The 27,146-nt window shown below is 39.6% G+C and overlaps 1 protein-coding gene across 2 annotated transcripts in view; it reads right to left on the bottom strand.

Moving 5' to 3' along the window:
• The window catches only part of cblb (Cbl proto-oncogene B, E3 ubiquitin protein ligase), a 125,375-nt gene that overhangs the window by 85,037 nt on the left and 13,192 nt on the right, over positions 1-27,146 (bottom strand). For both annotated transcript variants that reach the window (XM_055226843.1, XM_033978491.2), the window contains exon 4: positions 4,676-4,822. In XM_055226843.1, coding sequence (XP_055082818.1) covers positions 4,676-4,822 — 147 coding nt within the window. The remainder of the gene's footprint in view (positions 1-4,675; positions 4,823-27,146) is intronic.

The following is a 27,146-nucleotide window of genomic DNA, read 5'->3' on the forward strand; positions in this document are numbered from 1 at the left end:
TCTGCATTAGAAAACTGAGATGCCCAATGTGAGCTGATGTTGCCGTAAACGTCATCACAACAAAAAAAACCTGGTGCTGTTGGGTCCTCCTATGGATAGCTCCACATCACACTAGCAAGTAGCAGATTTTTTTTCATTTGACCCAAAATAACTACACAACGCTGCCTGCGTGTATCACCTGCGTGTATCACCTGCGTGTATCACCTGCGTGTATCACCTGCGTGTATCACCTGCGTGTATCACCAATTAAGAAAATAAGGGGGTTGTCAGCAAAATAGTGTCTTGAAAATAAGCGGTTATTGTTCAAACATAAGGAATCACTCCAAATACAACTTCGGGTGAGTAAATGTTAAACAAGTATGACATGGTTGCGGAATATATCTGATTAATCTACTGATTGATCACTATCTGAATTTGTGTAATCAATGATAAATACAGTTTATACATTCTGGACTCTGATTAATCAGTACTATAATTAGTATTGAATTGATCACTGATTTAACCAACAGGAAGTTAGAAAATCTCCCATGGAGTAAATCAGGACTGAACCAGGATTAAATCAGGATTGGACCAGCACTAGACCAGGACTAAAGCAGAACTAAACCAGGAGTGAAGCAAGATAAACCAGGATTAAACCAGGACTAAACTAAGACTGACTCAGGACTGACTCAGGACTAAACCAGAGGACCAGCACTAGACCAGCACTAGACCAGGACTGAACCAGGACTGAACCAGGACTGAACCAGGACTGAACCAGGACTAGACCAGGACTAGACCAGGACTAGACCAGGACTGGACTAGGACCGGACCAGGACCGGACCAAGACCAGACCAGGACTAGACCAGGACTGGACCAGGACTGGACCAGGACTGAACTAGACTAAACCAGGACCAGACTAGGACTAGACCAGGACTAAACCAGGAAATTCATTTGACTGGAGCAGAACATTATGGGTGATGTGACGCTCCCTTAGTCCACTTCTTTATACAGTCTATGATGTACACGTAAACATAGTCCTCACTGAGTATCAAGAGTTTACGTTGTTACAAAAATTGATTTAAAACTGTATCATGACAATGCTATTCTGGAAGCTGGCTCATTTCCAAGTGCAAGTTCAGAAAAGGACTAACAACAGTTCAACGTTGAGTCACACACTTCCTGGTTTATAACTAGCACGTTAATTCCTTCTGGAGAACGAGTGGAATTGTAAAACAATAAAAGGTAATGAGTAATCTATGGAACGATCGGCTAAAAATAGTGACCTCGCTAATGTCCACACGGCTTCATCAGTGGGACAAACAAATAACCAACATGTGTTACATCCTTCCATTATAAGTGGTAGAAGCTAGGGATATTGAAATGATCAAATCGCTAAGGCTGCAAAGAACAAAATATCCTGTGTTTTTAATAGGAAAATCTGTACTTTAGACCTATACAAACATGTTCTGAAACGCATGGGATTTCTGTATGAGTTTATCAGTTTACATTTCAGTCTTCTCTCAAACAGAATCCTACTTTTTTAACCATATGAAGAGTTTTAGAGCTAAAACTGATACCTCCATTTTGAAAAATTGCCCAAAAAGTGTTTCTCTTTCTGTTGCTATGTTCTACAGATACTAGCAATGAGAATATCTATATCTAGGACTTTTCCACCTTCAAGGTACTCAAAGCATTTTACTCATTCACACACACACATTCATACACCAGTGTACACAGACACTGGGGTGAGGTGGCTTAAGTGTCTTGCCCAAGGACACAACGACAGCATTCATCTGTGAGAGCTGGAGTTGCACCGCCAACATGCAGTTCTGTGGCTCAGACAGCTCAACCAATGATGTTTATGGCGAGAGCGCGATTCGTACCATCGACCTTCGAATCAGAGGTAAATCTTATAATTCATTCACTGAAATGAAATATACATTTTTAATGTGTGTTCACTTGCCCAGAGACTGCAGATGAAAACAGTAGTAGCTAAATCTGGTAGAAATCATCTTTTCTTTTGTAAAATTAATGTCTTTGTGGTGGTCCCTGACAAATAATGAAGAAAGAAAGAAAAGATGGAATAATTTTGATATCAGTAAAATACATTTGACTTTTTGCAAATCAATTCTTCATGCATTACTTGTTCACTTGATCACATTTTTCCCAGAATCCCAGAGCCGTGGCAGAAAGCATGCATAATTTTGTTCTAAGACACCTGAAGATTAAAACCTCAACAAAAGCTCCTATTTGAGCCGTTCTTGGGGCAGGATTGAGAGAACATTATCTCCCATTAACTTCATTCAGGCTGTTGTTTATTTAGAGAAGAGAAGCCATTTGATTCCCACTTATCTCCTCCCTCGTCTATTTCAGGCCACAAACACAAGCAAATTAAGCTATTCATCAAATTAATACACGTCTATTTTGTCGATAAACAAGCTGGAATCTAAGTAGCTAAAGGCGTAACAGTGAGCTAACAGAGGAGCTTAAGCTATAATGAGATTTTTAAAACAAGAAAAGTGAATATATTCTGATTCTACGGTTGCAAAAAGACGATATTTCAAACATGAAGGCGTACATTTATATAAGTTTATAGGTGTTTACTAGAGCACTGGTAAATGATGCATATACAAAGTACTGAATGGTGAGGTCTATATAAGTGAGTGATGGTGATGGGCATCTGGAGGCTCTCATTGGGTTAAATGTACACAATGATTAGCTGAGTGACAGAAGTAAAGGTAATAGACTTTCATTACAAGAAAAATAACCCTCTCAATCTTCACTCCCAAGGTTTTAGGGCTGTCAAAAGTATCGAAAAATCAGATACTAATCGGTACTAAAACTAGGACACTTATTTGAGCAGAAATCGACACATATACACCCGTCAGCGACCACGGAACCTACCTGGACGACTGAGGGATAACACAGAGGATTAGAAATAAACTTGAACAGAACACAATAGGGATAGTAGTTGACACAGTGTGCTGCAGTTGTGTTTTTTGTTCATGTTTCTGTCTGGCTATAACAAACTCTAATTAATCAGTACGAGTGTTGACAAGCTTCATTAGTATGTGTCAGACCAAAATACACACCAATTAAACCCCATCACATATATATGCAGTTTCTATTGTATAGAATGATATGGAAAACTCATCAGAGGCAGAGGGAGCAGACAGGATCACGACCCGGGCTCAGCTGTGATGTTACCGAGACAAAGAGAGTCCAGAGACAGCAGCTGCTCCAGCCTGGGCGTGTCCTTCTGTCTATACGTCTATGTATGTGTGTGTGGGAGGGTATCACATTGTGGGGACTAAAATCTGTATACACACTCACTTTAAGGGGACCTACCTACTTTATGGGGACAAAAATCAGGTCCCCAGATCAACAACGTGGTTTAAAGTTCAGATGTGGATTAAAAAAAGGTTAGGGTTAGCTTAGGTTAAGTAGTGGTGCACTAAGTAAAAATTATGACAGAGGATTGGCCATCTTCTTGTCTCTATGGTGATGTAAAGGCTTTCCCTGGGATGTTCTAAAATATGGTTTTAAATAAAAGACAAGCAGGTGATGCCAAAAAGGTAAGTTATGGGTTAAATATCTGGAGAGGCGACACCACTTACATAGAACACATGCTTTTGTACATATTTTTGATCCATAAAAACATCTGTCACTGAATAAATGCAGGGAAAATAAAATGTAATGCCATACTGGGGAATTTCAAATGTAGTAATAGGCAATAACATCTCTATGGAGACAAGCAGATGACATATCCTCCACCAGAAAAGCTACATTGTGAACTTTTAAGGTTAGCATCAGTTTCCACGAAAAGAAAGTAAGTAAATGTAACGTCCCCAAGAAGCGCAGACACCCAAATGTGTGTGTGGTGTAGTCTAGCCTCAGCCTCACTCTTTCATGTCATTCAAATGAAGCAGCCTGGAAACGCTTCAACCACTGATAGTGAAACTGATAGCGTCTTTAATATAAAAGCCCACGAGACGTACCACATACTGCCTTTAGACACAACCTGACTGTCAATGCATTTACATGTCTCTATTTAACACAGTGACATCAACAGTGAATAATCCAGCAATATAATTATGCTAAATATATTTTTATACAGCACTTTTCCACCTTCAAATCTCACCAAGCGCTTTACATCAAGAAACCACACACATTCATACATCAGTGTACACAGACTCTGGGGGTGAGGTGGGTTCAGTGTCTTGACCAAGGACACAACAGCAAACGATGATATGGAAACTAATTTATGCCAATGACACAATCACCCTAAAGAAGATATCTATCCTCAAAATACAACTCAAAGTGCAATAAAAAATACTTAAATACTTAGAAGTTTCATAGAAGTTATGTATTTGACCCTCTACAGCTCAAATGAAGTCACCACGATAAAAACTGACACCCAAAAATTATTGTAGTAGATATAGTAATTATCATGACAGGCCAAAATATGGGTCAGGGGATTGGACCGCTCTTTGAACAACCAACCTTCAGATCAGTGGACAAACACTCTCCCAACTGAGCTACTACCGCCTTTTATCCACCATGAGAGAACACATTCAGTGATAATTGTAGTGTGATCACCCAATGAGAATTCACAACAACGCCTTTGACATGATCATTTCTGAATACATATTTTTCTGTCAAAATGTGATATTGTTCGTTGGTGTGAGAAACCTACTTGTCTCCAAAGAATCTCCTCCAGAAGTCTGCGGCGTCGGCCTTGGTGATCCTGAACGTGTCGCCCTGGAACTGTCCTAAAGGGAACAGGGCTTTGATTTCGGCCAGCATGTGGCTGAAGATCAGGGACAGCTTGGTCAGGTTCCTCCTGTACACAATAAACACAACAGTGGGTCAATAGAGCTCCCAGATCCACCCACACCCCCACACCCACACACCCACACACCCACACACCCACACACCCACACACCCACACACCCACACACCCACACACCCACACCCACGACCTTTAATAGAAGTCAAAATGAATGGCTTACTATGGTGTATTCTATGGTATTATGTTTGTCAATTTATTAATTAACGATTTTTTGATGTTTCTGAAATCTTTTATGATTGACTGAGCACCAGCTTGCAGCCTTCCAGAGTCGTAGTCATGTGTGGTTTGTTAATGTTTCATCTGTTCACTATTGCCATAGTTTACCTGAAACTGTTGGAAATGTCACCAGAAAAGTGATAAAGTTTTTTGTTGTTAAATAGTGAGTTATTGGGTCTAGTCACTTATAGAAATGATCAGGTTCAACATTTGTGAATTTACTTTTTGGATATTTCAAGGCACAGCACAATGTGATCAATGGGGAAATCTGGCTCTTGTCTCCATCTGGGAGTATAACATCATCACATTATAGAGTCTGAAAACCACTAATACATTTAAAGAACTGGCTCTGACTCATAGACTGTATATATAAATGGACATAGCTAACCTGCTAGCCGTCGCATCCACTAGGAAGTGAGCATGGGTACGCATCGACTTTGGCTCCATTTCACTTTCTATTGAAAAACTGTCCCCCCTCTCGCCTTAACTGCTGCTGTCAGACTCGTCTTTTTGGTCTTAAAATGTTTGTATCAACCTGCTCTACATGATCCTTGTATTTTTATTTCGCTATTGTGTTCTTAAAAAACAAGATATGAACATTAATAACAGATAAATCAGGCGCAGCTCACTCTGGCTAGTGTTAGCAACAGCTTTGACAACGTTGCTAAGCGCCCACTCCCTGCTAAAGCAGTGGTGGAGGTGGGAAGGGGCATTACCTTTAACACCCTCACTCTGGATGCGCTCTTTGGTTGCTATGATACTTGCGATTGAAATTCCTAATATGGAACTTGGCTCCAATAACCGCTAGCCTCGATGAGCTTCATTTGACTGGAGCTGAATGCTATGGATGACGTCACACTCACTTAGTTCACTTCTTCATAGAGTCTATGCTCTGACCTCACCATAATTACTTATTTTTATTCCACATATAAAAGAGATCATAAAAATGTCCGTGCTTCACAGGCCTGATTTGATCAAGACGGTTCACCAAGATCCATGACTTATTACATCCAGCACAGTGTAATTTGATGAGATAACAAAATGGGAAATATTAAACAAAAATTTGCTTCAGTTAGAAACCACAAACCTTTGAACCGTGGTCAAACTGTCCACTCCGACAGCCTGCTTCTGCTCAATAATTCTACTTTCATTAAACTCATTTATTCTCCTCAGTTCTGACTTGCAACAACAATGTAACATATTCATTTGCATATAAATTACATTAATAATCCACAAAGAGTATAAAAAGTCAATAAAAGCTCAAGTCTCCCTCGACTGGCTGGGTAAATCTCCTCAGTGAAGAGCAGAACTTTGATGGAGTGCTGTGTCGTGAGATTAGCGCTGGAAATAGCTGAGATAGGGACAGTGCAGTGGAGGCACACTCCGGCCTCATATAAGTCTGAAAGTATTCTTTAATCCCGAGGAAGTAGGAAGGACACTCCAGGAGTCCTTTCTCAGCACCGCTTTGTGAAGTGGAGGTGATTGGGACTCTTCCTCTCCTTCGGGAACGGGATTCGGTTGGCACTCCTTGTGAGATTAGACTGTAAACACTACACACAGTATATAGTGGAGGTGTGGGGTGACTTTGGAGGAGGTATGGGCGTAGGGACAGAGTGGGTGTGCAGGCTGCGGGGCGCTGATAACCAGCTTTATAAAAGGGGTTTGGAGCTCCAGGCAAACTTCAAATACTTCTATCAAACTGGTACAAAGCTCCTCAGCGTTCAATGGTGTCAAGGAGCAGCCACGCGACACGTTTGTGCTAATGGTTTAGGCTAAATATGGCATTTAAGGTGACGGAGGAATAATGATGATGTCATTTTCAAAGAAAAGCGAAGAAACACATGGGAGATACAGCAGATGTTTAAAGGGCCCATATTACACTGTTTTCTGATCCATGTTATGATGTTGTTTCCTCATCACAAACAGACCTGGAGTTGTGTTTTGTTTCATTCACACATGTTTAACTCTCAAAGGGAAAACACTCTGGTCCACCTTGTGATGTCATGTGGTAATACAGGAAGTGCTCCACTGTGTTTTTAAACTCCATGCACCTTCACTTGAATTATTTGGATGATTTCAGCCCTGGACTTGCCAAACTCTAGTGAACTTAAAAGGGGCTGTTAACCTGTAAAACTGGGGATGCAACAGTCCAGCTTTTTCTGTTCTGATAATTTGTCTTTAAGTATCTGCCAATACCCAATACCAACTAACTAGAGCAGAGACTCATTTATTTTCTTTAAACACAAACAGCATATGGTTAAAAAAAATTTAATATTATGAGATGTTCTGGGACAACATTGGCCAGAAAAATGTCTTATAAACACCAATTTATAGACTAAAATGGGATATTGGCTGAACAGATATCTTGCATTGTCAGCTTTGTAGATGTAGACAGACTAATACTAAAAGTTTACTCAAATGTGTGAATGAAACAAACCATAACTCCAGGTATGTTTCTGAGGAGGTAACAGCATTATAATATGACTAAAATCTCACAAGAGTCCATTTTGTATAATATAGGCCCTTTAACAACACTATACAAGTTAACATTAGAGTCTTCAGTACTCTAGATGACATTTCCAGGGCTGTAGTTGGCTGGAGAAATTCTTGGCTGACAAAGACATTCCCTGTGCATCTATTAAATGTCTAAAAGCTGATGTGGCACTGGCAAAAGCTCTCAAAATTATTTCAACTATGTAAACAGACTTACTAACAGCATCTTCATAAGTGCAAAAGGCTGATTCAATTGTCCAGTCACTCCCAGATGTGCTCCGTATAAATCGTTCTAATCATAATAATACAGACCTGAATGTTTCTAAACTCCATAATATAACAGCAACAGGATTCTGCCACAAAGTATTTCTAACTATGGTTGTGTTCTGATAGGATGTTCAAATGTATGGATTCATTCTATAGGTATTGGTCAAACCCTTCCCGTCCGCACCAATGTTTTAACAGGGAGTTTAGCAACATTGTCAATCAAGCCTGTTGCTAACGCTAGCAGGAGTGACCTTGGGGAAAGAAGGCGCCTGATTGGTCATATCTTGAATCATGGACAAAAACAACAGGATCATGTGGAGCGCGTTAATAAGAAGATTTAAAGACCAAAATAATGAGGCTGACAGCAGAAGTACAGAGAGAAGGGTGACAGTTTTCTAATGTAAAGTGAATTGGAGCCAAAGTCGATGGACCGGAAGCACACCCATGATCAGTTCCTATTTGAAAAGCAGCGGCTAGCAAGGTTGCCATGTCCATTTATATATACAGACTATAGTACACACCCATAGACCACTATGGAACCTACCTGGACGACTGAGGGATTACACAAATATAAGGCCACATGAGAATATAAAATAAAGTACTACCATTTAATGTTGAAAATCACATTATATTGTCTAAAGAAAGATTTTATTATGATAGTGGTGTCAGAGTCTCTTAGTATCGAAATCAATATTTTAGTATCATGACAACACTAAACTGAAGTGACGGGGATGGAACATTAAAATGAATTTTAGCCTTAACTTAACCAAACCATCAACAATATGTTCACTGAAAGCTTATTCTGCTACTTCTCAATACTTACAAACTGATATTACATTGGAGTAAATTGGCATCATGAAAGACGAGAATGAAATTTCCGAGGGGCATGAAGTCTTCTGAGTCTGGCATGTTTTAAGACACAATGTGACGTAATGGAGGAAATGAACTAGTAATAACTTATATCCTGGAGCCTCAGGCAGTACAAAAGTTCTACTGTTGGCCAGGAACAACAAGGATTATTGAGGTCGTAAATACTGACTTTTATCTTGGCAAAGTGGTCACATCCTGCTATCCTCTTCCCCTGAGACAAGCATCACATATACTTCAGATGAAAAATGTAGGGTTACTGAGTACACCAGTTTGGTCAATATGGATACTACATGTTAAAATGACAACTTTTTTACAGTTGTTAAGTAGTTCTATATATTTCGTTTCATTTATATTTATACAGGGAGAGGCCAATGACAGAACCAGAGTCTTTTCCCACGGGCGTCCTGTTAAAATACAGAACAAGTAGTCCTTTATAAATACATTTTATACACATTTTTATACAGCGCTTTTCCACCTTCAAGGCAATTAAAGCTCTTTACATCAAGGACCCACTCACCCAGTCACACACACATTCATACACCAGTGTACACAAACACTATATTTCATTTATCTTTATCTCTAGAGGGACAGCCCACTGAGAAAAACAGACTCTTTTTCATGTCCTGTTCAAATACAGAACAATAAAAACAAAAAACAAACAAAAACTGCATAGGTTCATTTAAAATATTAAAAATAGGAGCAGGTTTGTTTAGAAATGTTTAACACCAGATTATCGAAGGTCCTATATTACACAAAATTGTGAGGTTTAAGACATTATATTGTTGTTATCTGCTCAAAAACATACCTGGAATTGTATTTTGTTTCATTCACACATGTTTGAGTAACACTTTATTATTAGTCTGTCTACTTCTTCAAAGCTCAAAATACTCTGTCCCACCTTGTGATGTCATGAAGTGGTAGTTTTCAAGTTAACATCTACCTTTTACATGTAGTTCAGTAGAGATTGCCAATTCCAGAGCTGAAATTATCCAAATGATTCTAGTGAAGGTGTATGGAGTTTAAAAACACAATGGAGCACTTCCTGTATTACCACATGACATCACAAGGTGGGACATGGAATGTAGTGTTTTCTGTGGGTTTTTTTCTGAGAGAACAAGTCAGCCTAAATATGCACAGCTTCAGGTATGTTTGTGATGAAACAACATTATAACATACATCAGAATATAACGTAATATGAGCTCTTTAAATGTGCATTAGTTTCACCAAATGAAACCAAATGAAAGTAAGTAAGTATTGCAAGTCCTTGAAATGGATTCCATTTCTGGGAAGCAAAATAACCAAAGTTTTATTCCCTTTTCAGTTCGAGTGTGGTCAGTTTCTAGATGTAGATAATGAGATCTTGAGTTAAAAGTTCCCTGATCAAAGTTCATCAAACAAGTGAAATATTCAAGCTATGAAGTAGTCCCTTATAAATCCATTTTATACAGTGTCATTCTCTTTTGACAGATAGCGATGGACAACCTACTTTTTCATAGAGTGTAAAGTGATGGGTTTTAAATTCATCACCTGTTATGAAACAAAGGGCTGAGTTAAAAAGTGTGTCTGAAGGTCTCAAAGTAAAGGCTGAAGTCTGCATGTATATTATATCTCCATAATCCAGTACAGAAAGAAAGGCTGCTTGAACTATTTCTTTTCTGTAATGCAATGGGATACGAGATTTATTTCTACAATAAAATGATCGTTTTGATTTTAAACTGTTACATCATTCTGAGATATGTATTTTAAAGGATACATTTTCGTCAAGTGCTGACTCTTTCAATCGATGTAGAGATTAGTGTATAAAGAGTTGTAGCATGCACATCACTTAAGCTCTACAACTACTAAAGATGGAGCGAAGCTAGAATGCATTTGAGCTGTCTAAGAAATAAAAGTGTTAAAGGCGGGCTATGTAACTTTTCCGGTGGAGAGTCTGCCACCTGCTTGTTGCCATGGAGATGTCGTTGCTTTGTCTGGAATCTTCCACTACGCTTCCTTCTCCACAGATCTGACCTGTATTTTCACCTGGCGGTGTCACCTGAAGCAATAGCATCTCTAATAATATAAAGTCAAACAGGTAGCAGACTCCCCGCAAGAAACTTTTCATAGTACAGCTTTAAAACCCCTGTACCCAAGTGTTTCCATGTGTTTGAGCAAAATGTCTTGCCCCAGTACAGATACAAGGAGCTCCTGAGGTCAAGATAAGTAAGCTGTGTGCTGTCTGCATCTAATTATTAAGTGTTTTATTGTCTGGAGTTTTGCCATCAGGGTGAAAACAGATATTCACTCTGGTCTTTTAAAGTTGTGAAAAGTGCTTATAAACTCATTGCTGTGAATAATTAGGGTGCTCTGAATGCATAAGGTAAGTGAGGAATAACTTTAAACTACTGCAAAACCTCTAAAATGAACTAGTTCAGTTTTTTTATGTAGTGCTTTTCTACCTTCAAGGCTGTCAAAGCACTTTACATTAAGAAACCACTCACCCACTCACACACACTCATACACTAGTGTACGCAGACACTGGGGGCGAGGTGGGTTACGTGTCTTGCCTAAGAACGCAACGACAGCATTCATTGCACCGCCAACCTGTGAGTCAGTGGATCTGACTGCTATACCAATGATGTTTACGTTGAGAGCGGGATTCGAACCGCCAACCTTCGGATCAGTGAACAAATCCTTTGAGCTACAGTAAAATATAAAACTCTGAAGTTTAGTACAGATTAAAAAAATACAAAAAACATTTAAATCTAATCATTCAAGATTTGTGATCAAATCTTGAATGAAAACGCTCCCAACAGGTGCTAGTAGTTAAATGGCATGAGAGCCTCAGTGTTTTTTTTCTATATGTGAGAATGAATGCAGTGTAAACACATTCACTCCCACCTCTCACCTGATAATGTATTCAAATATATGTGTATGTTCTTTTGCCAGTGAGAAATAAAGAACTGTTATGTCATCGTCACATTTTAAAGTTATCTAAACTACTGTTGCCTTTAGACAGAATGCAATTTTCAGCATTAAATAGTGGTACTTTCTTTTATATTCCCAATGTGGCCTTATATCTGTGTAATCCCTCAGTCGTCCAGTATGTTCTATAGTGGTCCATGGTGTATACTGGTCTATGTGGCTTATATTTGCTCTGATATAGGCATGGGACGATATTTGGAAACGTAATGAATAACTTTCATGTTTAAACAACTGTTATCGGTGAAAACAACTACAATCTAGTGGAAATTGTTATGGATAAGCAGGGACATCAACAGAAATTTTGGAGCCCAGGGCAAGAAGTCTCACATGGGCCCCCCTCTAATACAAATTAATAGGAAGAGGGTCCAATTCTGGGCCTCTAACGCTCTGTGACCCAGGACAACAGACCCTGATACAGCTCAAGATCATTCTAAAGCTATTCAGGAAAGGTTCATTTCTATCCTGTGAATGGCTCAAATGAGTATCTAGTTTCGATACTAGTTTTAATATCGATTTGTGTCTCATTTTTGATACTTTTGAGAACCCCAACGCAAAGTAATTTCTACTGGACCAAGTCATGTGTCAAAACCACAACTTCCTCTGTTCTTCTTAGTTTTTTAGATTTATTTTTGGTGGTAAAAGTGAAAATATGAGCAGTCGTGCAGTCACTTTCAAGACAAACTTGTGTAAACTGCTGGGATGAGTCTCCGGCAGCAGCTGCATCCTCCGGTTCAGTGAGTGTGACGAGTGAGCTGCCACATGACTGTTCAGCTCTGCACTGACTTGTACAGGACTAAAGCAGGACTAAATCAGGAAAAACATGAGGAAAAACATCAGGCAAAACATCAGGAAAAACTGGGACTTTTGGTGCAGTAACAAGCCAATACACAGATACAGAAAGTGACATGTTGTTAAAGCTGTTACGATAATTACTATAGAGATTTACTGTTCCATAAAAGAAAGATATATAGATAGACAAGGCACTCAATGCACTTTACATCAAGGAACCAGTGTCTAGGGCCAAGGTGGTTTAAGTGTCTTGCCAAGGGATACAACAACAGTATTCAACATCGCCATTGGATCTGACTGCTTAACCAGATTCGAACCGCCAACCTTCAGATCAGTGGGCAAACACTCTACCAACTGAGTTACTGTTCTGATCATTTTAGTTTTGATCAGCTCCCATTTTTAAGTTTTAATCATAGACAACAGACTAAATATTAAAATTGTTCCTATATCCAGAACAATCACTGCTATAATATTAATTTTTGATACAGCTCCCAAATCTACATTATAACCAATTGATAAAAATAGAAGCAGACACATATTGTTCAAGCTAAAAACTCCCCCAGAAAGAATTCATGATGTAATTTTGCATCAGCGGGCAAAGCATCAGAACTGATAATATCCATGAATAAGGCAGGATCCCAATAGCAAATCCAATCCACACAGCAAAATGTATGTTTTAATGTGAGCTCTGCAGAATGTGAACAAGATCAGAAATACACAGGCACATTCAGTCACACTGCATTTTTACTGAAGATACATTTAACATTTTTGCATTATTGTTGTCACTTAAAGAAAACTGCTGCAGCCAATTTTTTATGCTTTCATCGCTTTGGCCGGTAGCATTTTTACAGAGGCCTTATTACACTATTTTCTGATTTGTTATAATCTGGTTTCCTCATTGCAAACAGACCTGGAGTTGTGTTTTGTTTCATTCACACATGTTTAATACACAAACCCTGCAGATTTAGGCCGAGTTCTTCTCTCAAACTAAAAACCTTCACATCCACCTTGTGACGTCATGTGGTAATACTCCACACAGCTTCACTAGAATCATTTGGATGATTTCAGCCCTGGAATTGCCAATCTCTACTGAACAAAATTACCGCTTCATGACATCACAAGGTGGAACAGAGCATTTTGAGCTTTGGAGATGTAGATCAGGGGTGTCAAACTCAAATTCAGAGGGCCAAAATTAAAAGCTGCGACTAAGTCGTGGATCAAACTAAATATTTATTGAAAAAATTTAACAACATCTGCATGTTTTTTAGAAGGCGTGGATTTAATTTGAGTGAGGCGACAGGTAGCAGATGCAAATAAGTGTCAACAGAAGTGGTGGGTGCTGGCGCCAACATATTTGCAAAGCATTCTGGGATTTGTAGTATTAGTGGTGCATGCACTATCCTGGCGCCATGGCTGGCGGGCCAGCTCTAATACATATTTGATATGATCTCGCCAAATTTGGCCCGCAGGCCTGAGTCTGACATGTCTGATGTAGACAGACTAATAATAAACATGTGTGAATGAAACAAAACACAACTCCAGGTCTGTTTTTGAGGAGGTAACAGCATTATAAATTATAAATAGTTCAAAAGAGTCAGTTTTGCATAATACAGGACCTTTTTATATACATGCAGAGATCATCAAATATATGTCAGTATATGTATATATGTCATATATATGTAGCAAAGAAAAACAGTTATATATATATATATATATATATATATATATCCTCAAAGTGGCCAAAAATATTTTGAGTTATTTAACTTTTTTCTTCACAACATAATTCCATATATCTTACTTCATATATTTGATGCCTCTGTATATAAAATGTAGAAAGTAGTAAGAAATAAATACAAAAACACTGAATGAGAAGCTCTAGGTCTGTAGTGAAATATAAGTGAGTTACGTAGTTAGGAAAATAAGAAGCTACTTTTGTTTCTGAAAGCTTCATTTAAAGATTTCAACATGCCTTTGCCAGAGCCAAACAGAGCCAAACAGAGCCAAACAGAGCCAAACAGAGCCAAATAGAGCCAAACAGAGCCACTTGTGATTCAGTTACACTCCCGTGTGTTTTGCTAACGGTCAAATCTGTTTGGTGAAATGATTACAAGATGGCAGATGCTGCGTTCTCTCCGTCCTTGACCGCCACACACAGACACATGTACACACACACACACACTCAGGAAGATGACACCGTGAGCAGCCACACGACTTGTTTAGCAAATACGGCACCCAATTCCGTTAACAGCTAGCGCCAGATGTGTTCCCGTCACTCCCAATTGAGATAAACATCAAATAAATTGGAATTTTTCTGAGGTGATGAGAATGAAATAAAGAGGTAAACAGCAGGTTGTACACTAAGTGAGTAGCGGCGCTGACAACTATAGACCCTTTAAATATCTCTAAACAAAAGCATTCTAAGTTTTGGAATAAGATTGTCAAAAGTATCAAAAATCACTTACTAATCGGTACTAAAACTAGTACTGAAATTAGATACTCATTTGAGCAGGTATCAATACTAAAAAAGTCACATTCATAGGGCAGAAATGAACCTTTCCTGAATAGATTTAGAATGAACTTGAGCTGAATCAGAACAAGTATAAGACACAGAGACTATGGACCACTAAGGAACCTACTGGGCGACTGAGAGATTACACAGATATAAGGCCACATGGGAATATAAAAGAAAGTACTACCATTTAATGTTGAAAATCTTATTCTATTTTCTAAAGAAAGCGTGTTTTTTTATTATCATCATGGTATCGGAATCGGTATTGAGAGTCGAGTCCATTTCTTTGTATCGAAACTGAGTTTGAGATTTTAGTATCATGACAACATTATCTATGACCTAGTGTCATAGCCGTGTGTGTGTGTGTGCATGTGTGTGTATGTGTGTCTGTGTGGTTAAACTGACAAAGCTAAGCCAGTAATTTCATGCTTTCCAGTCACCATTAGGCTTCTAATCAACTGAGGCCCCACATACATTCTATTGAGATGCAGAGGGAGCGGCTGCAGTTGCTTACATAATGCAAACTGAATTTCAAGCCTTGTCGCGGTGGAGTGCTCTGCTCCAAACTCACCCAAACAACCGCTAAAAGCATCCAGCCTCCTCCGTCACCACTGGAATAAACTGTATATATTGTGGGTTTCTTGCATCTTGAGGGGGGAGGGTGATGATTTCCTCCACACTACACAGAGCTGGGCATGAGGGTTGGTGTGATATCTGCCTATAGGAAAGTTAGTCAAAAAATGGACATAGCTTAACCTGCTCGGCGTGGCATTTCAAATAGGATATGATCATGGGCGCACTTCAGGCTCCATCGACTCTGGCTCCAATTCACTTTCTATTGAAAAATTGTCGCCTCTCTCTTTGTAACTGCTGCTGTCAGGCTCATCATTTTGGTCTTAAAATGTTCCAAGTTAACCCACTCTACAAGATGTGTAGGTGTTTTTATTTTACTATTTCAATGAGCTGCCATTTTTCCTCCAAAGTCACTCCCACTAGTGTTAGCAACACTGACAGCGTTGCTAACTGTTTGCTCCCCGCTAAACCAGTGGTGCGGGAGGAAGGGGCATTACCTTCAACAGTTTTGCTCAAGATTGGCTCTTTGGTTGCCATGATACTTGCAGTCGGAATTCCAAACATGGAACTCCGCTCTAAATTGGCCCGTATATCTGCTCTAACCTCGATGAGCTTCATTTGACTGGAGATGAAGCTAAAGGTGACGTCACACTTCCTTTGTTCATTTCTTTTGAAATACCAGAATCTGTGAATTATTTAATGATTTGTTATAAACATAGACCATATAAACAAAAAAAAGAAAAACAAATTACCAAAAAATACTCAAGAGTACTGTTACTTCAAACTAAATGTTACTTCAAGTAGAAGTAAAAATATGGGGTCAGAAAACTACTCTAAAAAGTATGTATTCAAAAAGTTACCCATATAAATGTGATACTAGCCACCTCTGCTAGCACTAGCATTATCTTAATATAAAGACAAACAATACAAAAAGTACAACAGAAATAGTTGCTTTTGTGGTGACACCTGTTTGAATGCACCGCACAGCGTGTCTCTGGTTTCGTACTGGTTTCCTGTCACCTGAACACAGCAGTATTCTCAGAAACACAAAGAGTTTAATGATATTCAGGGATGCCTGAAAAGTCTCTGTATCTTTTGTTCTTAATTCTGAGAATCTGTCATGATAATGAAATATATATCCAATATATCAACTTATCGTTCAGTATGTGAAAGCTGGAAATATATATATTTTTGGGGTCCATATTTATCATATGTTTTATTTATTTATCACTTTTTCTTTGAGCTACTTTGGTTATTTTTTGGCTATGGATAAAACTAAAGCTGTACAAGGTTAAATTAATAACTTGTATGACAACAAAAGTGTTTCACTCTGCTGTTTATTTATTGCAGCTCATGTTTTTTTAACAATATTGTAGATTTAGAATGGTTTTTGTGGTTTAAATCTGCTCTTGGTTTTTTGTGTCAGTGGTATAAATTTGTTTCAGTCATTTATCATTTATTGTCTATATTTACTTCAGCGATTGAACTTCAAAATTTGTTATTGTGGCCTAACCTCACCCCATAGGGACATAGTTATATTATTTTTTAGGAAAGAAATGTACCTAAACTGTTAATATATACAGTATTGTATAGTGACCCCCAAAATGTTTCCCTTTTTATTTTGGCAGGATTTAAGTACGTCTGGTTTCCATTTATAATGTTATAGGCTGATGAAATTTTGATATTTTGAGATTTAAGAGATTTTGAGTGTTTCTGATCCATAGACCATGTATAAAGAAGCAGACTGAGTGTGACGTCACCCACAGCATTTGGCTCCAGTCAAATGAAGCTCATTGAGGTTAGAGCAGTTATAGGGGCCAATTTGGAGCCATGTTGCATAAATCTGACTGTGAGTATCGTAGCAACTAAAAAGCCAATCTGGAGCGAAGTGGTTGAAGGTAACGCCCCTTTCCGCCCGGTGGTTTAGCAGGCAGCAGGCACTTAGCAACGCTGTCAATCAAACCTGTTGTTAATGCTAGCGAGGAGAGAAGGCAGCTGATTTGTCTTGTCTGATCTTGATGTTCAGACACAATAGCGAGAAAAAAAAAAAAAAAACGAAAACAGGAGCAGGTTAATACGAATATTTTAAGATGAAAATGTCGAGCCAGTTACAGAGAGAGAGGTGGCAGTTTTTTTTAAATAAAAATGCAACCACAGAGCCCTTCAGTTAACCTGTAAAAACTATAAAAGATGTTCACCCCATAGTGACATATTTTCCCCATTTTTTTAATTTTTTTAAATTTTATTTATATTATTTACATAAGTCCACTTTCCATTCATGATGTCATAGGCTAACAAAAGTACAGTTTTCGAGATTTCATGTGTGTTTCAACTTACCCCAGCCTCACTACTTTTCTGTTATCTCCTGCAGACTAATCAGTAATACAAAGTGTGTGCTTGGATTGTCAATTAACGTTACAATTTCTGCAAGAGAGCCTGTTGGGAGAGCTATCTGTAGAGACAAGAACATTTTAATCTCTCCCTAAGACTTCCAAATGAGTTTCAATCAGTTTACTAGCATAAGATTTGACCCAGCGCTGTTCAAACAATGAGCAAGGTGACTCCATTTTAGAGATTGACCGATATGTTTTTTTTGTTTTTTTTCATGGCCGATGTCGTTACCGATTGTTTTGAATCCAGAGTAACCGGTGGTGATGAGCTCTGCTGATATTTCTGGCTGATATATAGGACCGATTTCCCCATAAATATGTGATTTAAAATTAATAATAACATAAACATTATGTATACCTTTTACTACTCTGCATAATTTAACTATAAAATTATCTCAAGGGAAATTATTTTTAGACACCCACTGTTTTTACTACTAACCCACAATGGAGCTGTGTAATCTAATTTTGTGAATCTCTGTAAAATTTTAAAATACAGCATTATTATTTTATTTTTTTTAAATATAAATATTTGTCCGTTAGGAATGATTTACATTTTTTTATTTATTGTTTTTATTGTTGTTATTTTATTTTTTTATCTTTGTGTTTTTTTTGTTTGTTTTTTTCATTTTAATTTTAATTTTCCTTTATATACACCCATCAAAAGGGCATATGGGGGGAAAACAGGTGGGAGGTATGAAGTTTAAAAAGGGGGGAAAACTTAATCAAACTGTAACTTGTACACTGTTTTTATATACTGTAACTTAACAATAAAATAAAGATTTTGCAGAAATTGGTGAGTCCAAACCAAACATCAGTACAGCAGGACAGATAAAGCCGATAGACCAATATATATAGATATTTGCACTTTTTAGCATATCGACTATCTCTTCTCCATTTCACCCAAAATATTCCAAAATATATTTTAAACTCAGGGCAAAATCTCCATGCGAATTTCAGATGAGGCCTGGGATTTGAGATAGCGCCATCCGTGGAGCCCTGCGGGTCAAAGGTCAGTGCAGGGGCCCTCATGCGGTGGAGCTCACTTAATGAAAGCTCAGATGTGGGGGGTCACCGTGTTTTTTCTGCATGTGCACAGCTGACAGCAGAGATAGAGGCAGAGCGGAGCGGCCAGAAGTGACCAGATGGGACCAGAGGGACTCACAAAGGGACTATCACTCTATAAGATTGATATCACAAACCACACACTGGCACAGGCTGGGAGGGCGGAGCTTAGGGCGGAGCATAGGGCAGTGAGATATTGTCCGAATTTTTATCACAATATAAAAATTAGAAATAAGAAATTAGAAAATAAGAAAACTTGTAATAATACCCTATAATTACACAAAATCACAATATTCCTTAAGGTTATATTAAAGGCACTGTATTCTTATTGTCTTAAAAAGTGAAAAACAGACACATTTTAAACAGAATAAAGGCTATTCCTCACATCCCGGGCATCCTAATTATTCACATTCTAATTATTTCAGAGACCAGAGCGTAATGCTAACACCAGCTAGCATGCTAACCAGGCACTTCATGCTTAGTGGGTAACAAATCTCTTCATAATTAGATCCAGAGAGTACACAGCAGACTGACATTGACCTCAACAGCAGCTAATACAGTATATCTGTAGCAGAGGGGGGACATAACAAAGTAAAAGTAATAAAGTACTGTATGTAAGTATACAGTTTAGGTATCGTACCTGTACTTCACTTAGTAGATTTTGGAAACTTTTTGCTTTTACTTCACTACTTTGAGAGCAAGTGTCTTACTTTTCTGTCCAGTTTAAAAATGTAGTGGAGTAGAAAGTACAAAGTATTTTTTATTATAGTTTAAGACCTGCTGAAAAGGCTGAAGGGGTTAATACATTCATAATTTGAGCAAACAAAAACATACAAATAAAAACAGCCAAAATCCAGTTGTTTCTGTTGATCAAAATTCAACACATTTATTTTTTTTCATTTTTTTATCAAAATCGCTACATTTAAGCCCTTTAAGAACCTCATAATCTGTGCAAAATACTTGATTTTATCGTTAAAGTACCTGCTCAAAAATGTACTTGAACAGTAAAAAGTTATTTGAGATGCCAGACACCATAACATATCTGTACTTTTACTTAAGTAACAACATAGAGTACTTCTTCCACCACTGGTGGGTGGAAAAAATGACCCTTCCCTCACAACAACTAAATCACCATCTTACAAATTTCATATTGTCCCAAATATGTCACGATATTTCACCAGCAAAATGACATCACCCAGTCATAGAGGAGCAAACGCAGGGGCCAGGGGTGGAGCAGGGGGAGGCAGAAAAGATGGAGGGCGGATGAAAAGAGGGCGGAGAAGGGCACCCAGAGTCACGGATTTGTTTCTGAGGATTGTTATCAGCATCAATAATTCAGTCCAATCATTTGCCACTGAAAGCAGCTGGAGTCCATTAGAGCAGCCAGAGGTATGGGCTGAAAAACAGGAGAAGTGCCCTTAAAAGCTATTAATTTGGAACAAAGACAATAATGACTGGGGCCATTAATCAGAAAAGGAGGCGACCTGTAGATAAGAGGTCATGGACACATATACAGTGTGTGCTATGCTTTGAGTCTTGAGGAGGTAGTTATGTAATATATGGATGAAGAAGATTGGACCCCCACCTCTCCACCCTCGCTCTAGAAATAGACACATGCAGGCATTTAGAATATTTATAATGTAGGCTTTGATATAGGAGGAAAACTTGTAAAATATAGATTTTACTGCAGTAGTGTGGAAATATCTTTGTGATTGGATTACCTAATAGTTGTAAAATGAATCAATCAAATCAAAATCGGAATTTGAATGGACACAATTATCGAAATCACAAAGGCTGCCATTTTTAAGTACCATTATTTCCTCCACAAACAACAATCCAATTTCTCTTTTAACCCCCAAGCCCTAGCTTTTCCCCTGCTCTTTCAAAATGAGGGCCAAGGGGAAGGGCTGAAACACAGCTCTTGGAAATGAACAGCCCTCGTTTTGTCTCTTATTTTTCTGTTTAGAACAAGCCCAGAGTGTGCTGTCATTTATGAATATGTCTTATTAATTAGGCTTTTATGATCATTATAATATCATTATGTTATATGGTCTAATATTATCTGCTAGCTTAGACTATCATATTATATTATATACGCATTATATTTAGGTCAAATGATGTATTCATAATAATTCTGCCTATTAGATATTATAATCCAGTAATATGACATTCTGCAAGCTCAATAACACAATGACACATGCTCTAATGATAAGGCTACGGTATTGATTACAGTATTGGTTAGTTACCATGTTACGATGTTACGATAGGCTGCTTTTATTTAGTTAAACAAGCTAAATGACAAGACAGTGCAGTGAGCTGTTCCCATCACTTCTTTATCGCCACGTCACTCTGCACTGTACAGTCCTTCAGCTTATCCCTACCTCTCCCCACTTAGGAGAATTGAGACACCCCTTCGCTTCTTGTGAAGCACAAAAATAAAGGGAAGGGTTAAGGCAAAGGATTAAGGGGTAAAACTGGGGCTGGGCCCAAAATTAAATGTAAAAAATACTAACCCTGTAGTTTAGAACTGTATGACATGCTCTGAAATCTGGTGATTGCATTAGGTTGTCAGTTCATATTTGAATGTGTTTGTCAATTCTTTCAGACGTGTTAAAAATGTGAACTTTGAACAGAATCCATTATTAAAACATAAATCAAAAATTGTCAGAAAGATCACAGTTTGATATTGTTCCGAAATCATTCAGTGTGTAGTACACGAATCATTCGGGTTGACATGGTGCATCCTAATGAGTGACTGTTTAGGGGTGTATCCAGGTCACATAGTTTCAGGGCCTGTCATCACTGTGTGGATGCATTGTGAACAGGTCAGCAGCTTTACTCACACTGTACCACCCTACATCCTCCCTCACTCGTGACTAGGGTTGTCAAAAGTATCAAAAATCTGATATTAATCAATACTAAAACTATTCTTGAAAGTAGATAATCATGGGAGCAGGTCTCAATACTAAAAAAGTCTCATTCATAGGACAGAAATTAACCTTTTCTAAATAACTTTAGAATGATCTTGAGCTGCATAAGAACAAGTATAAGACACATAGTCTAGTGTACGCACATGGACCACTATGAACCTACCTGGACCACTGAGGGAGTACACAGATATAAGGGAATAGAAAAGAAAATACTACTTAATGCTGACAATCACAGCGTAAATAACAAATGTTTTCATTATTATGGTGGTAGCTATTCCTTAGAATCAAAATTGAGTTCGAAATTTTGTATCTTAACCATAGACTGTATAAAGAAGTGAGTGTGATGTCACCTATAGCGTTCTGCTCCAGTCAAATGAAGCTCAAGGCTAGCAGTTATATATATTGTAGCCGAGTTCCACATTTACACTTTTGACCGCGAGTATCATAGCTCATAAAGAGCCAATCCAGAGCGAGGCTGTTGATGCCTCTTCTTGCCCGTTGCTAACGCTTGCAGGAGCAACCTCGGGAAAGAAGGAGCCTGATTTGTCTGATATTAATGTTCATATCTTGATTTAGGGACACAATAGCAAAATAAAAATACTAGGATCATGTAGAGTGGGTTAATACGAACATTTTAAGACCAAAATGACAAGCCTGACAGCAGCAGTTACAGAGACAGGGGTCACAGTTTGTAAAGTGAATTGGAGCCAGAATCGATGGAGCCGGAAGCCTGCCCATGATCACTTCCTATCTGGAATGCGGTGGTTAGCAGGTTAGCCATGTCCATTTATATATACAGCCTATGATCGTAACACTACTCATGACACAGGATCCAGGTGCTGTGGGCCAAACTGGAGTTCGGGGCTTCCTCCTCTGCTCTTCACTTCCTCCACAGATGGTTCTACTTTCTGGAAGCTGAGTCATGGTACTGCACACTCTGGTCTTTGATGGGTCCTGTGACATCATCAGTGTGTCGTCCAACATGTGAAAACCTGCACGCCGTGTCCACACAAATCCCACTGTGTTTCCATAGAAAGGAAAGGAATGTGTGGTCACTGCAGGGACTGTGGAGGACTGTTGAAAGAGCTGAATCATGTTCACTACAGACTGAACAGATGTGTAGTGCTGACCTCAGACTCTTAATACACCTTATTCATAGGAAGAACATCCTGCCACTGGCCTCAGATACATATATAGACCTGGAATATATTTAGTGGAGCAGCACTCAAGACCTAAGCACAAAGGAACATTTAAAGTGATAATATGGAACTTTGGAAGGTCAACTGCATGATCCCATGGAAATAGAAAGTTAAAACCATACTACGGAACATTCTCCATGGAGATAAATCAGTCATTTTCAGATTCTAGAATGTGATGATGTCATACTCTCAGACGGAGGGGCAAGAGCATAAAACTGTATGTATAAATGGACATGGCTAACCTGCTAGCCACCACGTTCAAAATAGGAAGTGATCATAGGCTGTCCTTCTGGCTCCATCGACTCCAATTCACGTTACAATAGAAAACAGTGGCCCCTCTCTCTGTAACTGCTGCTGTCAGACTCGTCATTTTGGTCTTAAACTGTTCGTATTAACCCGCTCTACATGATTTGGTATTTTTTCTATTTTGCTATTGTGTCCGTAAATACAGACTATGGGCACGAGCATTACAATATTGGCTTATAGAACGGTATCATCTGAAACCTAGCAACATGTTTTATGCCAGACTGTGGAATATTATAACCAAAGAACAACATTTCCCTGGAGATGCACTTGGTCTGAAGGACAGTCGGGTTTGTGGAGATGCAAGTCCGCTCAGAGTAAGGACACATGTTTTTCCTTTTTCAGAGCAATAAAACATTAATAATAAAAAAAACAACATGCTTTTATTTCAGTTTTTCTTTTTGGCTTTAAATAGCACAGGGCATATTTGGGTTCCAAGGACAACAGTGGGTTTGGCGTTTTCCCTCCCACCACAGGGTTACCAGTTCAAACTCAAACACCTGTTAGACTGACCCACTTTCACTGACCTTGGTAAGACACTAACCACACTGCCCACTCACGCAGAGGGCATTCGGCACATATCCAAAGTAAACTAGCAGACGATTTTATTATTTGCAAATCATTCTCATATACTGAACTATAAATCGATATGGTAATTACTGTGACAGGCCCATTTTGAGCCGAATAATTGTGTTTCACTCAGTTCTGGCTTGTAATATAAAATCTGCCCATCGTTAAGTGACCGGTTTGTTGAGGCCACACCGATGGAGAAGCAGGTTAAACAGCGTAAAGAGTCATTTGGGTGTAACAAGAGTGGATCTGTGACAAACACAATCAAACATTTTTAGTCCATTTTTGGCTATATGACAAGACTTGAGCCAGAAAAGGTCAAACTGAAGTACTAAAGTGTTTCATTCTGCTGGTTATTTACTGCAGCTCATGATTTTTAACAATATTGTAGATTTAGAATAGTTTTGTGGTTTAAATCTACTTCTGGGTTTTTGTGTCAGCGGCATAAATTAGTTTAAAAATTATCGTTTATCGTCGATACTTTATTTTTTAAAGTATGTTATTGTGACAGGCTTAACACCAGCCTTAAGCAGGTCGTTATTACAAGGGCCCACACCACAGCAGAATCGTGAGTGTGTTAACAATTATTCAATATTTACTCCATGTTTTCTGTGTCATTTACTGGAAAAGAAGGCCTCCAAACCTGGTTAAAACATGAACACAAACAGCTCTGCCTGATCGATGGCCCACAATGTGTTTTTTTATATTAGGTTTGGATTAAACTAAAGACACAAAATCAACATATTCAGACAAAGCTCTTATTTCCATGTTGAAAAGGCCAACACTGTAGATTCTGATTACAGCAGTTAGTCTCTGAGAGCTCCCTGGAAAAGTGTACACAGTGACTCAGGGCTAATCATAATGAGAGCAGAGACGCAGACGGGTGGATGGAGGGAGAGGGAGAGAGGGAGAGACAGAGAGGATGGAGAGAGAGAGGAAGAGAGAGGGAGAGAAGGAGAGACAGAGAGGAAGGAGGGAGAGGGAGAGAGAGGGAGAGAAGGAGAGACAGAGAGGAAGGAGGGAGAGGGGAATAGAGAGGGAAAGGAGAGGGAAAGACAGAGAGGATGGAGGGAGAGGGAGAGAGAGGGAACAGAGAGGATGGAGGGAGAGGGAGAGAGGGAAGGGAGAGGGAAAGACAGAGAGGATGGAGGGAGAGGGAGAGAGAGGGAGAGAAGGAGAGACAGAGAGGAAGGAGGGAGAGGGGAAGAGAGAGGGAAAGGAGAGGGAAAGACAGAGAGGATGGAGGGAGAGGGAGAGAGAGGGAACAGAGAGGATGGAGGGAGAGGGAGAGAGGGAAGGGAGAGGGAAAGACAGAGAGGATGGAGGGAGAGAGGAAGAGAGAGGGAAGGGAGAGGGAAAGACAGAGAGGATGGAGGGAGAGAGGAAGAGAGAGGGAAGGGAGAGGGAAAGACAGAGGATGGAGGTAGAGGGAGAGGTAGAGGGAGAGGAAGAGAAAGTGACAGAGAGGATGGAGGGAGAGGGAGAGGGAGAGAGGGAGGGTGAGAGGAGGGGGGAGAGGGAGAGAGAGTGACAGAGAGAATGGAGGGGTGGGAGGAGGGAGAGAGAGGGAGAGCTAGTGAGACGGAGTGAGGAGGAGAAAGGGAGACAGAGGATGGATGGAGGGAGGGACGGAAGGAAGGAAGGAGAGAGGGAGAGAGAGACAGAGAGGGAGAAAGGTTGGAGGGTGGAAAGGAGGTAAAGGAAGGAGAGAAGAAGACAGAGAGGAAAGGAGAGGGGGAGAGAGGATGGAGGGAGGGAGAGGGAAGGAGAGAGAAAGAGAGACAGAGACAGAGAGAGAGGGAAAGAGGGGAGAGGAAGGGGGGGACTGAGGGACAGAGAGGGAAGGAGAGAGGAAGGGAGAGGGAAGGAGAGGGGGGCAGAGAGGGAAAGGGAGAGAGGATGAAGCAAGGAATGGACGGAGGAGGGGAAGAGGGGAAGGAGAGAGATAGATAGAGAAAAGGAAGGAAGGAAGGAAAAAGACAAGGAGAAGGGGGAGATAGAAAGTGAGGTAGAGAGATAGAGAGAGGTAGAGAGAAGACAGATAGAGAGAAAGAGAGGGAAGAAGAGAGGGAGGGGGCGAGGTCAGATTGTCTTTTATCTGCAACACTCTGTTTCCTGGCAAAAGACATGCACTTTTAATCCTGCTGATTTAGAGACAATCACTTTAAGAAGCGTTTAAAGCGACGCTGTACGGGCCGGGTGATACGACTCAGGACTCAGGACTCAGGACTCAGGACTCAGGACTCAGGACTCAGGACTCAGGACTCAGGACTCAGGACTCAGGACTCAGGACTCAGGACTCAGGACTCAGGACTCAGGACTCAGGACTCAGGACTCAGGACTCAGGACTCAGGACTCAGGACTCAGGACTCAGAGATGCAGCTCAGGGCCACACGAGTCACACAGGGACAGGCTTCTTCATGTGATGTTTGTGTGTACGTTTGAACTGTGCTTGAGGATATGAGGAGATATATGAGAAAAGTGCACTTATTCATCATAGGCTCCATTTACACACAGCAAACAGCCACCAGGCACACAGGAAACGTCACAATGGATCAGACTGACGAGTTTACAGTTCTACAAAGCTCTCGACAAATGTAGGCGCTGATATGGAAAAAAACATATGAGATGATGGTGTTGGTGCAGAAAGGTAGCTAGTTTCTATTGCATTTGCTCAGAAACATTATCACAATAGGCCTACAACAGAATAAAGCAGCATGGAGGTCGAAAGGCTAGCACGCTCACCTTATAATAAGAAGATTTGGGCTTAGGGACTCCCGAAACTTTGCATGTTCTCCCTGTGTCTGAGTGGGTTTCATTTGGGCACTCTGATTTCTCACATCAACCCAAAACATTCACAATATGTAAAAAGTTTCAGCCAAGATAATCCTGACCAGGACTAGCTCAAGATCAGCAGACTGCTCCTGATGCAGTGTCCCAGAGACATTGAATGATGGGTCAAATGTAGAAGACACATTTCCCTACGGGGACAACAATACCTTAATTTTACTGTGAGGCTCCTGGTGTAGCTGATATTCCAACAGTTGTATTGACTAATATCTGCATATCACACGAGTTTTTCTCACTTTTGTTTTGCTCATTTCTGACGTAATCTCTAAGCACTTCCTAAGCATTTCCCTGCAGTGTCCCACACACAGCCTTTAGCTGGAAGTCAAATTT

Source organism: Periophthalmus magnuspinnatus, chromosome 14 (genome assembly GCF_009829125.3).
Source record: "Periophthalmus magnuspinnatus isolate fPerMag1 chromosome 14, fPerMag1.2.pri, whole genome shotgun sequence".
In the NCBI taxonomy this organism is placed as follows: Eukaryota; Metazoa; Chordata; class Actinopteri; order Gobiiformes; family Gobiidae; genus Periophthalmus; species Periophthalmus magnuspinnatus.